The sequence below is a fragment of the Macaca thibetana genome, chromosome 3 (genome assembly GCF_024542745.1).
Source record: "Macaca thibetana thibetana isolate TM-01 chromosome 3, ASM2454274v1, whole genome shotgun sequence".
In the NCBI taxonomy this organism is placed as follows: Eukaryota; Metazoa; Chordata; class Mammalia; order Primates; family Cercopithecidae; genus Macaca; species Macaca thibetana.
Window position 1 is genome coordinate 79,044,090 of NC_065580.1, and position 16,884 is coordinate 79,060,973.

Genomic DNA, 16,884 nt, shown 5'->3' on the forward strand with positions numbered 1-16,884 from the left:
GCTATGCCTAGAACCCATTGTAGTACAGGCATGGTGACTCATGCCTGTAATCCCAGTACTTTGGGATGCCAAGGCAGGCAAATCACTTGAGACCAAGAGTTCGAGACCAACCTGGGCAACATGGCGAAACACTGTGTCTACTAAAAATACAAAAATTAGCCGGGTGTGGTGGCGGGTGCTTGTAGTTCCAGCTACCCAGGAGGTTGATGCACGAGGATGGCTTGAACCTGGGAGGTGGAGGTTGCAGTCAGCTGAGATCCTGCCACTGCACTCCGGCCTGGGCAACAGAGTGAGAGTCTGTCTCAAAAAAAAAAAAAAAAAAAAAAAAAAAAAAAAAAAAAAAAATTCCATTGTAGGGCCTGGTACTCTAAGTTGGATGTGTTTTTACCACTTTTTGCTCTGGCCAAGGCATGATTCACCAAAAATATTTATTTACTTAATGTAAAAAATTCTTTATGTAATTCAAACTCCAGCATCACTCACCTTTATTGAAAGGGTGAGAGGTCCATTCTATCTACTAGATTTTATTTTTTCTTAGATAATGCCACAATAGAACACTGGATTTGCTCTGCTTCAGAGAGTTGGAGATTTCCAGGACTTTTACAGGAGTGTAGAGAGGCTCTATTTCCAGGATTTTACCTTTTTTTTCTATTTCTGAGTTGACTGCCATTGGCCACTCAGCACCTGGGAATCTCTGAGCACCGTCCATGCACAATACTCTGATCAGAAAAAGACACTAGAAGAGTTTTTGAATCAATCTAAGATCTAAATGACACAGGAATGTTATTCCTTGGCAACTAATCTCCATTACTTAATTTATATAATGCTTCCTTCTAACAAAAGGCTTCCAGATGAAACTCTGGATAATCAGAGGGTGTTAATGTAGGCATATTGTATCAAAAATATCAAAGTCATTATTTCCTTAGGAATTTGGACTTCTATTGGATAAGCTGTGTTATTGCTACAAAGTATGTTTTTATACACCACAGTTGTATATGAGAACATTCGTAAGTATGTTATGAATACCAATGTCTAATAGGTACAAATGTCTTACATATACTACTCTGAAAATATGGTTGGAAGGTAAGTCAATCCTTCCTCGTTTGTTTCATTCTAGACAGAATTGCACTTGACTTTAAGAAGCTAAAAATTTGTCTATGACCATTCATATAATAGCCTTGTTATGGAAAAATCATTTATATTGACCACCAATTCAGATAGAAAGAAGCAATTTCTACATATAGAACATTTCTCTCTTCCTGAAAGGCATGTGGATTTACTGACAAATTCAAATCGTTTTATGGGTAATACAAAAGTGATGCTGAAGTGTCTGTTTTAGCAAAGAAATAGTCTTTCAATATGTTATTTTAAATGTTTTGTTCATTATTATGACCATGTACCCATGGGTCCTTAGATGAGATACTCCTTATAACTTTTAAAATAATGTAATATAAAATATAAGCTATTTTTTTTCTGGGTTATTGTCTCTTTGTTAGTGGTGAATCAGTGAGTGGTGAGGAAATGTGAAGGCCTAGGATACCACTCTGTACCATTGTAGACTTTATAAGGACTGTACCCTTGGGCTACATGAAACACAATTTTTTTTAAATTTTTCTTTTTTTAAAAAATTTATACTTTAAGTTCTGGGATACATGTGCAGAGCATGCAGGTTTGTTACATAGGTATACACTTGCCATGGTGGTTTGCTGTACCCATCAACCCGTCATCTACATTAAGTATTTCTCCTAATGCTATCCCTCCCCTAGCCTCCAACTCCCCGACAGGCCCCAGTGTGTAATATTCCCCTCCCTGTGTCCGTGTGTTTTCATTGTTCAACTCCCACTTATGAGCGATGTTTGGTGTGGTGTTTGGTTTTCTGTTCCTGTGTTAGTTTGCTGAGAATGATGGTTTCCAGCTTCATCCATGTCCCTGCAAAGGACGTGAACTCATCCTTTTTTATAGATGCATAGTATGCCATAGTGTGTATGTTCCACATTTTCTCTATCCAGTCTATCTTTGATGGGCATTTCTGTTGGTTCCAAGTCTTTGCTATTGTGAATAGTGCTGCAATAAACATATGCATGCATGTGTCTTTATAGTAGAATGATTTGTACTCCGTTGGCTATATAGATCTACCCAATAATGGGATTGCTGGATCAAATAGTATTTCTGGTTCTAGATCCTTGCGGAATTGCCACACTGTCTTCCACAATGGTTGAACTAATTTACACTCCCACCAACACTGTAAAAGCCTTTCTATTTCTCCACATCCTCTCCAGCATCTATTGTTTCCTGACTTTTTAAATTTTTATTGTGGTTTTTAATTTGCATTTCTCTAGTGACCAGTGATGAGCTTTTTTTTTTTTTTTTTTTTTTTTTTTTTTTTACATGTTTGTCGGCCGCATAAATGTCTTCTTTTGAGAAGTGTCTGTTCATATCCTTTGCCCACTTTTTGATGGGGTTGTTTTTTTCTTGTAAATTTCTTTAAGTTATTTGTAGATTCTGGATATTAGCCCTTTGTCAGATGGATGTATTGCATTTTTTTCCTCCCATTCTGTAGGTTGCCTGTTTACTCTGATGATAGTTTCTTTTGCTGTGCAGAAGCACTTTAGTTTAATTAGATCCCATTTGTCAATTTTGGCTTTTGTTGCCTTTGCTTTTAGTGCTTTAGTCGTGAAGTCTTTGCCCATGCCTATGTCCTGAATGGTATTGCCTAAGTATTCTAGGGTTTTTATGGTTTTAGATCTTATGTTTAAGTCTTTAATCCATCTTGAGTTAATTTTTGTATAGGGTACAAGGAACAGGTCCAGTTTCAGTTTTCTCCATATGACTAGCCAGTTTTCCCAACACCATTTATTAAATAGGAAATCCTTCCCCCATTGCTTGTTTTGGTCAGGTTTGTCAAAGATCAGATGGTTGTAGATGTGTGGCATTATTTCTGAGGCCTCTGTTCTGTTCCATTGGTTTATATAACTGTTTTGGTACCAGTACCATGCTGTTTTGGAGACTGTATCCTTGTAGTATAGTTTGAAGTCAGGTAGCATGATGTCTCCAGCTTTGTTCTTTTTGCTTAGGATTGTCTTGGCTATAGGGGCTCTTTCTTGGTTCTATATGAAATTTAATGTAGTTTTTTTCTAATTCTGTGAAGAAAGTCAATGGTAGCTTGATGGGGATAGCATTGAATCTATAAATTACTTAGGGCAGTATGGCCATTTTCACGATATTGATTCTTCCTATCCATGAGCATGGAATGATTTTTCCATTTATTTTGTCCTCTCTTATTTCTGTGAGCAGTGGTTTGTTATGATTTCCTCAGCATTTGCTGAGGAATGTTTTACTTTCAATTATGTGGTCAGTTTTAGAATAAGTGTGATATGGTGCTGAGAAGAATGTTTATTCTGTTGATTTGAGGTGGAGAGTTCTGTAAATGCCTATTAGGTCCTCTTGGTCCAGAGCTGAGTTCAAGCCCTGAATATCCTTGTTAATTTTCTGTCTCTTTGATCTGTCTAATATTGATAGTGGGGTGTTAAAGTCTCCCACTTTTGTGTGGCAGTCTAAGTCTCTTTGTAGTTCTCCTTGAAGAGGCCCTTCACATCCCTTATAAGTTGTATTCCTAGGTATTTTATTCTCTTTATAGCAATTATGAATGGGAGTTCATTCATGATTTGGCTCTCTGTCTATTGTTGGTGTATAAGAATGCTGTGACTTTTGCACATTGATTTTGTATCCTGATACTTTGCTGAAGTTGCTTATCAGTTTAAGGAGATTTTGGGCTGAGACCATGGGGTTTTCTAAATATACAATCATGTCATCTGCAAACAGAGACAATTTGACTTCCCCTCTTCCTATTTGAGTTTTCTTTATTTCTTTCTCTTGCCTAATTTTCCTGGTCAGAACTTCTAAAACTATGTTGAATAGGAGTGGTGAGAGAGGACATCCTTGTCTTATGCCAGTTTTCAAAGGGAATGCTTCCAGCTTTTGCCCATTCAGTATGACATTGATTGTGGGTTTGTCATAAATAGTTATTATGTTGAGATATGTTCCATCAATACCTAGTTTATTGAGAATTTCTAGCATGAAGGGGTGTTAAATTTTATTGAAGGCCTTGTGCATCTATTGAGATAATCATGTGGTTTTTGTCATTGGTTATGTTTATGTAATGTATTCTGTTTATTGATTTGTGTATGTTGAACCAGCCTTGCATGCCAGGGATGAAGTCAACTTGATCATGGTGGATAAGCTTTGGATGTACTGCTGGATTTGGTTTGCCAGTATTTTATTGAGGATTTTTGCATCGATGTTCATCAGGGATATTGGCCTAAAATTTTCTTTTTTTATTGTGTCTCTGCCAGGTTTTGGTATCAGGATGATGCTGGCCTCATAAAATGAGTTAAATGCCCCAAACTTTTTTGGGGGTATTTTAATTGAGGCTCCTTTTCTATTGTTTGGAATCATTTCAGAAGGAATGGTACCAGCTCCTCTTCGTACCTCGGTAGAATTCGGCTGCTAATCCATCTGGTTCTGTGTTGGTAGGCTATTAATTACTGACTCAATTTCAGAACTCGTTATTGGTCTATTCAGGGATTCAGTTTCTTCCTTGTTTAGTCTTGGGAGGGTGTATGTGTCCAGGAATGTATCCATTTTTTTCTAGATCTTCTAGTTTATTTGTGTAGAGGTGTTTATAGTATTCTCTAATGGTAGTTTGTATTTCTATGGGACCAGTGGTGATATCCCCTTTATCATTTTTTTACTGTTATCTATTTGATTTTTCTCTCTTTTCTTCTTTATTTGTCTGCCTAGTCATGTGTTTTGTTAATCTTTTCAAAAAACAACTCCTGGATTCATTGATTTTTTTTTTTTGAAGGATTTTTCGTGTCTCTATCTCCTTCAGTTCTTCTCTGCTCTTAGTTATTTCTTGTCTTCTGCTAGTTTTTGAATTTGTTTGCTCTTGCTTCTCTAGTTTGTCTAATTGTGATGTCAGGGTGTTGATTTTAGATCTTTCCTGCTTTCTCCTGTGGGCATTTAGTGCTATAAATTTCCCTCTACATACTGCTTTAGCTGTATCCCAGAGATTGTGGTATGTTGTGTCTTTGTTCTCACTGGTTTCAAATAACTTATTTATTTCTGCCTTAATTTCATTATTTACCCAGGCGTCATTCAGGAGCAGGTTGTTCAGTTTCCATGTAGTTGTGCAGTTTTGAGTGAGTTTCTTAAATCTTGAGTTCTAATTTGTTTGCACTGTGGCCTGAGAGACTGTTATGATTTCTGTTCTTTTGCATTTGCTGAGGAGTGTTTTACTTTCAGTTATGTGATCTATTCTAGAATAAGTGTGATGTGGTGCTAAGAAGAAGGTATATTCTGTTGATTTGGGGTGGAGAGTTCTGTAAATGCCTATTAGGTCCTCTTAGTCCAGAGCTGAGTTCAAGTACTGAATATCCTTGTTAATTTTCTGTCTCCTTGATCTGTCTAATATTGATAGTGGGGTGTTAAAGCCTCCCACATTTGTGTGGAAGTCTAAGTCTCTTTGTAGGTCTCTAAGAATTTGCTTTATGAATCTGGGTGCTCCTGTATTGGGTGCATATATATTTAGGATATTTATCTCTTCTTGTTGCATTGATGCCTTTACCATTATATAATGCCCTTCTTTGTCTTTTTTCGTCTTTATTTATTTGCAGTCTGTTTTCTCAGAGACTAGGATTGCAACCCCTACCTTTTTGTTTTTGCTTTCCATTTGCTTGGTAAATATTCCTCTATCCCTTTATTTTGAGCCCGTGTGTGTCTTTGCATGTCAGATGAGTCTCCTGAGTACAGCAGACTGATAAGTCTTGACTCTTTCCAATTTGCCAGTCTGTGTCTTTTAATTGGGGCATTTAGCCCATTTACATTTAAAGTTAATATTGTTATGTATGAATTTGATCATGTCATTATGATGCTAGCTGGTTATTTTGCCCATTAGTTGATGCAGTTTCTTCATAGTGTCAATGGCCTTTACAATATGGTATGTTTTTGCAATGGCTGTTACTGGTTTTTCCTTTCCATATTTAGTGCTTCCTTCAGGAACTCTTGTAAGGCAGGCCTGGTGGTGACAAAATTTCTCAGCATTTGCTTGTCTGTAAAGGATTTTTATTTCTCCTTCACTTATGAAGCTTAGTTTGGCTGGATATGAAACTCTGGGTTGAAAATTATTTTCTTTAAGAATGTTAAATATTGACCCCCAGTCTCTTGTGGCTTGCAGGGTTTCTGCAGAGAGATCCACTGTTAGTCTGATGGGCTTCCCTTTGTGGGTAACCCGACCTTTCTCTCTGGCTGCCCTTAACATTTTTTCCTTCATTTCAACCTTGGTGAATCTGACAATTATGTGTCTTGGGGTTGCTCTTCTTGAGGAGTACCTTTGTGGCGTTCTCTGTATTTCATGGATTTGAATGTTGACCTGTCTTGCTAGGTTGGGGAAGTTCTTCTGGATAATATCCTGAAGAGTGTTTTCCAACTTGGTTTCATTCTCCCTGTCACTTTCAGGTACACCAATCAAAGGTAGGTTTGGTTTTTTCACATGTTCCCATATTTCTTGGAGGCTTTGTTCATTCCTTTTCATTCTTTATTCTCTAATCTTGTCTTCATACTTTATTTCATTAAGTTGATCTTCAATCTCTGATATCCTTTCTTCCACTTGATTGAATCGGCTACTGATACTTGTGTATGTTTCACGAAGTTCTCGTGCTGTGTTTTTCAGCTCCATCAGGTCATTTATGTTCTTCTCTAAACTGATTATTCTAGTTACCAATTCATCCAACCTTTTTTCAAGGTTCTTAGCTTCCTTGCATTGAGTTACAATATGCTCCTTTAGCTTGGGGGAGTTTATTATTACCTACCTTCTGAAGTCTACTTCTGTCCATTTGTCAAACTCATTCTCCGTCCAGTTTTGTTCACTTGCTGGCGAGGAATTGTCATCCTTTGGAGGAGAAGAGGCATTCTGGATTTTGGAATTTCAGCTTTTTGCACTGGTTTTTCCTCATCTTTGTGGATTTATCTACCTTTGGTCTTTGATGTCAGTGACCTTCAGATGGGGTTTCTGTGTGGATGTCCTTTTTGTTGAGGTTGATGCTATTCCTTTCTGTTAGTTTTCCTTCTAACAGTCAGGCCCCTCTGCTGCAGGTCTGCTGGAGTTTGCTGGAGGTCCACTCCAGACCCTATTTGCCTGGGTATCACCAGTGGATGCTGCAGAACAGCAAAGATTGCTGCCTGTTCCTTCCTCTGGAAGCTTTGTTCCAGAGGGACACCTGCCAGATGCCAGCTGGAGCTCTCCTGTATGAGGTGTCTGTCAACCCCTGCTGGGGGGTATCTCCCAGTCAGGAGGTACAGGGGTGAGGGACCCACTTGAGGAGGCAGTCTGTCCCTTAGCAGAGCTCGAGTGCTATGCTGGGAGATCCACCACCCTCTTCAGAGCCAGCAGGCAGGAACATTTAAGTCTGTTGAAGCTGTGCCCACAGCCACCACTTCCCTCAGGTGCTCTGTCTCAAAGTCTGTCGAAGCTGTGCCCACAGCCACCACTTCCCTCAGGTGCTCTGTCTCAGGAAGATGGGAGTTTTATCTATAAACCCCTGATTGGGGCTGTTGCCTTTCTTTCAGAGATGCCCTGCCCAGAGAGAAGGAATCTAGAGAGGCAAATTGGCTACAGTGGCTTTGCTGAGCTGTGGTGGGCTTCACCCAGTCCGAACTCCCCAGCAGCTTTGTTTAGGCTGTGAGGGGAAAATCACCTACTCAAGCCTCAGTAATGGTGGATGCCCCTCCCCCCACCAAGCTCAAGCATCCCAAGTAGACTTCAGACTGCTGTGCTGGCAGCGAGAATTTCAAGCCAGTGGATCATAGCTTGCTGGGCTCCTTTGGGGGTGGGATCCACTGAGCAAGACCACTTGGGTCCCTGGCTTCATCCCCCTTTCCAGGGGAGTGAACGGTTTCATCTCACTGGAGTTCCAGGCGCCAATGGGGTATGCAAAACAACTCTTGCAGCTAGCTCTTTGTCTGCCCAAATGGCTACCTAGTTCTTTGCTTGAAATCCAGGGCCCTGGTGGTGTAGGCACCCAAGGGAATCTCCTGGTCTGCAGATTGCAAAGACTATGGCAAAAGTGTAGAGTGTACCATCCTTCAAGGCACATTCTCTCACAGCTTCCTTTGGCTAGGGGAGGGAGTTCCCCGACCCCTGGTGCTTCCTGGGTGAGGCAACACCCTGTCCTGCTTCTGATTGCCTTCCATGAGCTGCACACACTGTCTTAACCATTCCCAATGAGACGATCTGGGCACCTCAGCTGGAAATGCAGAAGTCATCTACCTTTTGCATTGATCTCGCCTGCGAGCTGCAGGCTGGAGCTGGTCCTGTTTGGTCATCTTGCCAGCCACCTATTTTTCTCTTTTTTCTTTCTTTAAAATAACCTTAGCATACTGTACCTTTTTTCTTTATAAAAACTTTTGATTATTGTGTAATAACATTTAGGTTAAAACACAAACACACTATAAAGCTGTACAAAATATTTTCTTTCTTTCCATCCTTATTCTATAAACTTTTTCTATTTTTAAAATTTTTATTTTTTATTTTTTGCTTTTTAAACATTTTTGTTAAAAATGAAGACACAAGTGCACATATTAGCCTAGGTCTACACAGGGTCAGCATCATCAAGATATCATTAGGTGATAGAAAATTTTCAGCTCCATTATAATCTCATGGAACCACCATTGTATATACAGTCCATCTTTGTCTGAACATCAACAGGCGGTGTGTGACTGTACCTCTAAAGATGACCACAGAGTTGTCAGAATTATGCTAATTCCCACTTCAGTTTGTTTGGACTATTTGAGCTGATGTAATGTTTCTAGTCAGAAGACAAGAATAGAATAGCAGTGCACATTCTGAAAGCCTTATTTTCCTTTCTCCTTGAGGGTTTCATAACCTAACTTGGCATAATAGATCTCATATGTTGTGCTCAAACTGCATATAATGCTGTATTTATGCCTTATATTTGTAGCCCCTATATTTATACCTTAGTATAAAACAAATGAAGGAAATAAAGGCATATCCTCTTCTCTGATTTTTACCCAGAATTATATAGATAGCTTCACATGTTTGGCAAGAAGAATAAATGCAGGCATGTATTTATCCCCATGATATGCACTACATACAAATTTTTTAGTTTTGTCTTCACAAAAACCCAATGAGTTAGGTATTGTCTCAATTTTTTAATTGGATAAAATGTGGCTCTAAGGGGTAAACAATGATGAAGTAGCAGAGTTTGCATTTAGACCTGTGATCTCTGACTGCAAAGCCCATTCTTTTAGTTCCTATGTAACACAGGCTAGAGCCTACTGGCTTAAGAGAGAGCCATGAAGCTCCTTTTCTGCTTTTCCATTGTTAATGCAGCTCTGCGGTACCTGAAGTAATGCTCTGCATGAAGGAAATGATGTACCTTTTTGTTGCTTGTCTTTTTTCCCTTTAAATTTATTTATTTACTCTCAGCTTTATTGATATGTAATTGACCAATAAAATTATGTATACTTAGTCTTATAATGTGATGTTTTGATTTATGCATACACTGTGAAATGATTACCACAACCAAGCTAATAAAAATATCCATTACCTCACAGAGTTACCATTATTGTGTGTGTATATAGTGAGAACTTTGCTACTCTCTTAGGAAATTTCAAGTATAGAATACATTGTTAATAACTGTAGTCACCATGTAGTACATTAGAACTCCAGAACTTATTCATCATATAATCAAATGTTTGTATCCTTTTTTTTAAAAAAATTTATTTATTCTTATTATACTTTAAGTTCTAGGGTACATGTGCATAACGTGCCAGTTTGTTACATATGTATACTTGTGCCATGTTGGTGTGCTGCACCCATCAACTCATCAGCACCCATCAACTCGTCATTTACATCAGGTATAACTCCCAATGCAATCCCTCCCCCCTCCCCCCTCCCCATGATAGGCCCCGGTGTGTGATGTTCCCCTTCCTGAGTCCAAGTGATCTCATTGTTCAGTTCCCACCTATGAGAACATGCGGTGTTTGGTTTTCTGTTCTTGTGATAGTTTGCTAAGAATGATGGTTTCCAGCTGCATCCATGTCCCTACAAAGGACACAAACTCATCCTTTTTTATGGCTGCATAGTATTCCATGGTGTATATATGCCACATTTTCTTAATCCAGTCTTTCACTGATGGACATTTGGGTTGATTCCAAGTCTTTGCTATTGTGAATAGTGCCACAATAAATATATGTGTGCATGTGTCTTTATAGCAGCATGATTTATAATCCTTTGGGTATATACCCAGTAATAGGATGGCTGGGTCATATGGTACATCTAGTTCTAGATCCTTGAGGAATCGCCATACTGTTTTCAATCCCACCAACAGTGTAAAAGTGTTCCTATTTCTCCACATCCTCTCCAGCACCTGTTGTTTCCTGAGTTTTTAATGATCGCCATTCTAACTGGTGTGAGATGGTATCTCATTGTGGTTTTGATTTGCATTTCTCTGATGGCCAGTGATGATGAGCATTTTTTCATGTATCTGTTGGCTGTATGAATGTCTTCTTTTGAGAAATGTCTGTTCATATCCTTTGCCCACTTTTTGATGGGGTTTTTTTTTTTTTCTTGTAAATTTGTTTGAGTTCTTTGTAGGTTCTGGATATTAGCCCTTTGTCAGAGGAGTAGATTGCAAAAATGTTCTCCCATTCGGTAGGTTGCCTGTTCACTCTGATGGTAGTTTCTTTTGCTGTGCAGAAGCTCTTTAGTTTAATTAGATCCCATTTGTCAATTTTGGCTTTTGCTGCCATTGCTTTTGGTGTTTTAGACATGAAGTCTTTGCCCATGCCTATGTCCTGAATGGTACTACCTAGGTTTTCCTCTAGGATTTTTATGGTATTAGGTCTAACATTTAAGTCTCTAATCCATCTTGAATTAATTTTTTCGTATAAGGAGTAAGGAAAGGATCCAGTTTCAGCTTTCTACTTATGGCTAGCCAATTTTCCCAGCACCATTTATTAAATAGGGAATCCTTTCCCCATTTCTTGTTTCTCTCAGGTTTGTCAAAGATCAGATGGCTGTAGATGTGTGATATTATTTCTGAGGACTCTGTTCTGTTCCATTGGTCTATATCTCTGTTTTGGTACCAGTACCATGCTGTTTTGGTTACTGTAGCCTTGTAGTATAGTTTGAAGTCAGGTAGCGTGATGCCTCCAGCTTTGTTCTTTTGACTTAGGATTGTCTTGGAGATGCGGGCTCTTTTTTGGTTCCATATGAACTTTAAAGCAGTTTTTTCCAATTCTGTGAAGAAATTCATTGGTAGCTTGATGGGGATGGCATTGAATCTATAAATAACCTTGGGCACTATGGCCATTTTCACGATATTGATTCTTCCTATCCATGAGCATGGTATGTTCTTCCATTTGTTTGTGTCCTCTTTTATTTCACTGAGCAGTGGTTTGTAGTTCTCCTTGAAGAGGTCCTTTACATCCCTTGTAAGTTGGATTCCTAGGTATTTCATTCTCTTTGAAGCAATTGTGAATGGAAGTTCATTCATGATTTGGCTCTGTGTTTGTCTGTTACTGGTGTATAAGAATGCTTGTGATTTTTGCACATTAATTTTGTATCCTGAGACTTTGCTGAAGTTGCTTATCAGCTTAAGGAGATTTTGGGCTGAGACAATGGGGTTTTCTAAATATACAATCATGTCATCTGCAAACAGGGACAATTGGACTTCTTCTTTTCCTAACTGAATACCCTTGATTTCTTTCTCTTGCCTGATTGCCCTAGCCAGAACTTCCAACACTAAGTTGAATAGGAGTGGTGAGAGAGGGCATCCCTGTCTTGTGCCAGTTTTCGAAGGGAATTTTTCCAGTTTTTGCCCATTCAGTATGATATTGGCTGTGGGTTTGTCATAAATAGCTCTTACTATTTTGAGGTACATTCCATCAATACCGAATTTATTGAGCGTTTTTAGCATGAAGGGCTGTTGAATTTTGTCAAAAGCCTTTTCTGCATCAATTGAGATAATCATGTGGTTCTTGTCTTTGGTTCTGTTTATATGCTGGATTATGTTTATTGATTTGCGAATGTTGAACCAGCCTTGCATCCCAGGGATGAAGCCCACTTGATCATGGTGGATAAGCTTTTTAATGTGTTGCTGAATCCGGTTTGCCATTATTTTGTTGAGGATTTTTGCATCGATGTTCATCAGGGATATTGGTCTAAAATTCTCTTTTTTTGATGTGTCTCTGCCAGGCTTTGGTATCAGGATGATGTTGGCCTCATCAAATGAGTTAGGGAGGATTCCCTCTTTTTCTATTGATTGGAATAGTTTCAGAAGGAATGGTACCAGCTCCTCCTTGTACCTCTGGTAGAATTCAGCTGTGAATCCATCTGGTCCTGGACTTTTTTTGGTTGGTAGGCTATTAATTATTGCCTCAATTTCAGAGCCTGCTATTGGTCTATTCACGGATTCCACTTCTTCCTGGTTTAGTCTTGGGAGAGTGTAAGTGTCCAGGAAATTATCCATTTCTTCTAGAATTTCCAGTTTATTTGCGTAGAGGTGTTTATAGTATTCTCTGATGGTAGTTTGTATTTCTGTGGGGTCGGTGGTGATATCCCCTTTATCATTTTTTATTGGGTCGATTTGATTCTTCTCTCTTTTCTTCTTTATTAGTCTTGCTAGCGGTCTGTCAATTCTGTTGATCTTTTCAAAAAACCAACTCCTGGATTCATTGATTTTTTGGAGGGTTTTTTGTGTCTCTATCTCCTTCAGTTCTGCTCTGATCTTAGTTATTTCTTGCCTTCTGCTAGCTTTTGAATGTGTTTGCTCTTGCTTCTCTAGTTCTTTTAATTGCGATGTTAGAGTGTCAATTTTAGATCTTTCCTGCTTTCTCTTGTGGGCATTTAGTGCTATAAATGTCCCTCTACATACTGCTTTAAATGTGTCCCAGAGATTCTGGTATGTTGTATCTTTGTTCTCATTGGTTTCAAAGAACATCTTTATTTCTGCCTTCATTTCGTTATGTACGCAGTAGTCATTCAGGAGCAGGTTGTTCAGTTTTCATGTAGTTGAGCGGTTTTGATTGAGTTTCTTAGTCCTGAGTTCTAGTTTGATTGCACTGTGGTCTGAGAGACAGTTTGTTATAATTTCTGTTCTTGTACATTTGCTGAGGAGTGCTTTACTTCTAATTATGTGGTCAGTTTTGGAGTAAGTACGATGTGGTGCTGAGAAGAATGTATATTCTGTTGATTTGGGGTGGATAGTTCTATAGATGTCTATTAGGTCTGTTTGCTGCAGAGATGAGTTCAATTCCTGGATATCCTTGTTAACTTTCTGTCTCATTGATCTGTCTAATGATGACAGTGGGGTGTTAAAGTCTCCCATTATTATTGTATGGGAGTCTAAGTCTCTTTGTAAGTCTCTAAGGACTTGCTTTATGAATGTGGGTGCTCCTGTATTGGGTGCATATATATTTAGGATAGTTAGCTCTTCCTGTTGAATTGATCCCTTTACCATTATGTAATGGCCTTCTTTGTCTCTTTTGATCTTTGATGGTTTCAAGTCTGTTTTATCAGAGACTAGTATTGCAACCCCCGCTTTTTTTTGTTCTCCATTTGCTTGGTAAATCTTCCTCCATCCCTTTATTTTGAGCCTATGTATGTCTCTGCGTGTGAGATGGGTCTCCTGAATACAGCAGACTGATGGGTCTTGACTCTTTATCCAGTTTGCCAGTCTGTGTCTTTTAATTGGAGCATTTCGTCCATTTACATTTAAGGTTAAGATTGTTATGTGTGAACTTGATCCTGCCATTATGATATTAACTGGTTATTTTGCTCGTTAGTTGATGCAGTTTCTTCCTAGCCTCGATGGTCTTTACATTTTGGCATGTTTTTGCAATGGCTGGTACCGGTTGTTCCTTTCCATGTTGAGTGCTTCCTTCAGGGTCTCTTGTAAGGCAGGCCTAGTGGTGACAACATCTCTAAGCATTTGCTTATCTGTAAAGGATTTTATTTCTCCTTCACTTATGAAACTTAGTTTGGCTGGATATGAAACTCTGGGTTTAAAATTGTTTTCTTTAAGAATGTTGAATATTGGCCCCCACTCTCTTCTGGCTTGGAGAGTTTCTGCCGAGAGATCTGCTGTTAGTCTGATGGGCTTCCCTTTGTGGGTAACCCGACCTTTCTCTCTGGCTGCCCTTAACATTTTTTCCTTCATTTCAACTTTGGTGAATCTGGCAATTATGTGTCTTGGAGTTGCTCTTCTCGAGGAGTATCTTTGTGGCGTTCTCTGTATTTCCTGGATTTGAATGTTGGCCTGCCCTACTAGGTTGGGGAAGTTCTCCTGGATGATATCCTGAAGAGTGTTTTCCAACTTGGTTCCATTTTCCCCCTCACTTTCAGGCACCCCAATCAGACGTAGATTTGGTCATTTTACATAATCCCATACTTCTTGCAGGCTTTGTTCATTTCTTTTTCTTCTTTTTTCTTTTGGTTTCTCTTCTCGCTTCATTTCATTCATTTGATCCTCAATTGCTGATACTCTTTCTTCCAGTTGATCGAGTCGGTTTGAAGCTTGTGCATTTGAAGCACGTATTTCTCGTGTCATGGTTTTCATCTCTTTCATTTCGTTTGTGACCTTCTCTGCATTAATTACTCTAGCCATCAATTCTTCCACTTTTTTTTCAAGATTTTTAGTTTCTTTGCGCTGGGTACATAATTCCTCCTTTAGCTCTGAGAAATTTGATGGACTGAAGCCTTCTTCTCTCATCTCGTCAAAGTCATTCTCCGTACAGCTTTGATCCGTTGCTGGCGATGAGCTGCGCTCCTTTGCCGGGGGAGATGTGCTGTTATTTTTTGAATTTCCAGCTTTTCTGCCCTGCTTTTTCCCCATCTTTGTGGTTTTATCTGCCTCTGGTCTTTGATGATGGTGACGTACTGATGGGGTTTTGGTGTAGGTGTCCTTCCTGTTTGATAGTTTTCCTTCTAGCAGTCAGGACCCTCAGCTGTAGGTCTGTTGGAGATTGCTTGAAGTCCACTCCAGACCCTGTTTGCCTGGGTATCAGCAGCAGAGGCTGCAGAAGATAGAATATTTCTGAACAGCGAGTGTACCTGTCTGATTCTTGCTTTGGAGGCTTCCTCTCAGGGGTGTACTCCACCCTGTGAGGTGTGGGGTGTCAGACTGCCCCTAGTGGGGGATGTCTCCCAGTTAGGCTACTCAGGGGTCAGGGACCCACTTGAGCAGGGAGTCTGTCCCTTCTCAGATCTCAACCTCCGTGTTGGGAGATCCACTCTTCTCTTTAAAGCTGTCAGACAGAGTCGTTTGCATCTGCAGAGGTTTCTGCTGCTTTTGTTGTTATCTGTGCCCTGTCCCCAGAGGTGGAGTCTACAGAGACAGGCAGGTTTCCTTGAGCTGCTGTGAGCTCCACCCAGTTCGAGCTTCCCAGCAGCTTTGTTTACCTACTTAAGCCTCAGCAATGGCAGGCGCCCCTCCCCCAGCCTTGCTGCTGCCTTGCCAGTAGATCACAGACTGCTGTGCTAGTAATGAGGGAGGCTCCGTGGGCGTGGGACCCTCCTGCCAGGTGTGGGACATAATCTCCTGGTATGCCTGTTTGCTTAAAGCGCAGTATTGGGGTGGGAGTTACCCGATTTTCCAGGTGTTGTGTGTCTAAGTTCCCTTGGCTAGGAAAAGGGATTCCCTTCCCCCTTGTGCTTCCCAGGTGAGGCGATGCCTCACCCTGCTTCAGCTCTTGCTGGTCGGGCTGCAGCAGCTGACCAGCACCGATCGTCCGGCACTCCCCAGTGAGATGAACACAGTACCTCAGTTGAAAATGCAGAAATCACTGGTCTTCTGTGTCGCTCGCGCTGGGAGTTGGAGACTGGAGCTGTTCCTATTTGGCCATCTTGCTCCGCCAGTCAAATGTTTGTATCCTTTAACCAACATCTTTCAAATTCCTCCATTCCCCAGCCTCTGGCAAATACCAGTCTACTCTGTTTCTGAGTTCCACTTATTTGGATTCCACATACAAGTGAAATCATGCAGTATTTGTTTCTGTTATCTGGCTTATTTTACTTAGCACAATGTCTTCTACGTTCATCCATGTTGCCACAAATGACAGGATTTCCCTCTTTCTTAAGGCTGAATAATTTTCTCATCCATTATGCATATTTCTCATTCATTATATAGCTCATATCTTCTTTTTCCATTCATCCCTTGATGGAGCCTTAGGTCCCTATCTTGGCAATTGTGAATAACTCTGCAATGAACATAAAATGCAGATTTTTTGAGACCCTGATTTCATTTTGTTTGGATATAAACTCAGAAGTGAGATTGCTGAATCAAATGGTAGTTCTATTTGTAGTTTTTTGCGGAATCTTCATATTGTTTTCCATAATCTGTCTACCATTTTATAATCCCATCCACAGTGTACAACTGTTCCCTTTCTCCACATCGTCATCAGCACTGATTATTGTTTGACCTTTTCATAATAGTTATGCTGACAGGTGTGAGGTGATATATCACCGTTGCTTTGATTTACAGGAAGGAATGTATTTTTGATGTATTTAAACACCAACTTCTTTCCTCTGGCTTATGTAAAATGCAGGCACTTTGGGTATTATCAATAAAATACAGGCTCTAAATTCGTAAGAAAGGAATCTTGGAATGCCATGTGTCCCCCTAAAATATTGATTGTTAATTAACATTCACTATTAAAATAGATGTAACTAAGAATATGAACCATACAGGAAATTTATTAGGTGCTTACTTTATGCTAGAGTGTATCTTTTGCCAAGATACACATGGCATAAAATAGAAAGAACGTCCCTCAAAGATTCTTAAGACTATAGTCTTGGGAAACCAA

At 39.7% G+C, this 16,884-nt stretch overlaps 1 protein-coding gene across 3 annotated transcripts in view; it reads left to right on the forward strand.

Annotated features, from left to right (window-relative positions):
- NXPH1 (neurexophilin 1) overlaps positions 1–16,884 on the forward strand; it is a 324,639-nt gene that overhangs the window by 296,866 nt on the left and 10,889 nt on the right. Inside the window, exon 1 of one of the 3 annotated variants that reach the window (XM_050782995.1) lies at positions 13,431–13,630. The exons of the other annotated variants lie outside the window; for them this stretch is intronic. Within the exon in view, the coding sequence (XP_050638952.1) occupies positions 13,577–13,630 (54 nt within the window). The 5' untranslated portion in view covers positions 13,431–13,576. Of the gene's footprint in view, positions 1–13,430; positions 13,631–16,884 lie in introns of those variants that run through there. 3 annotated transcript variants of the gene reach the window in all.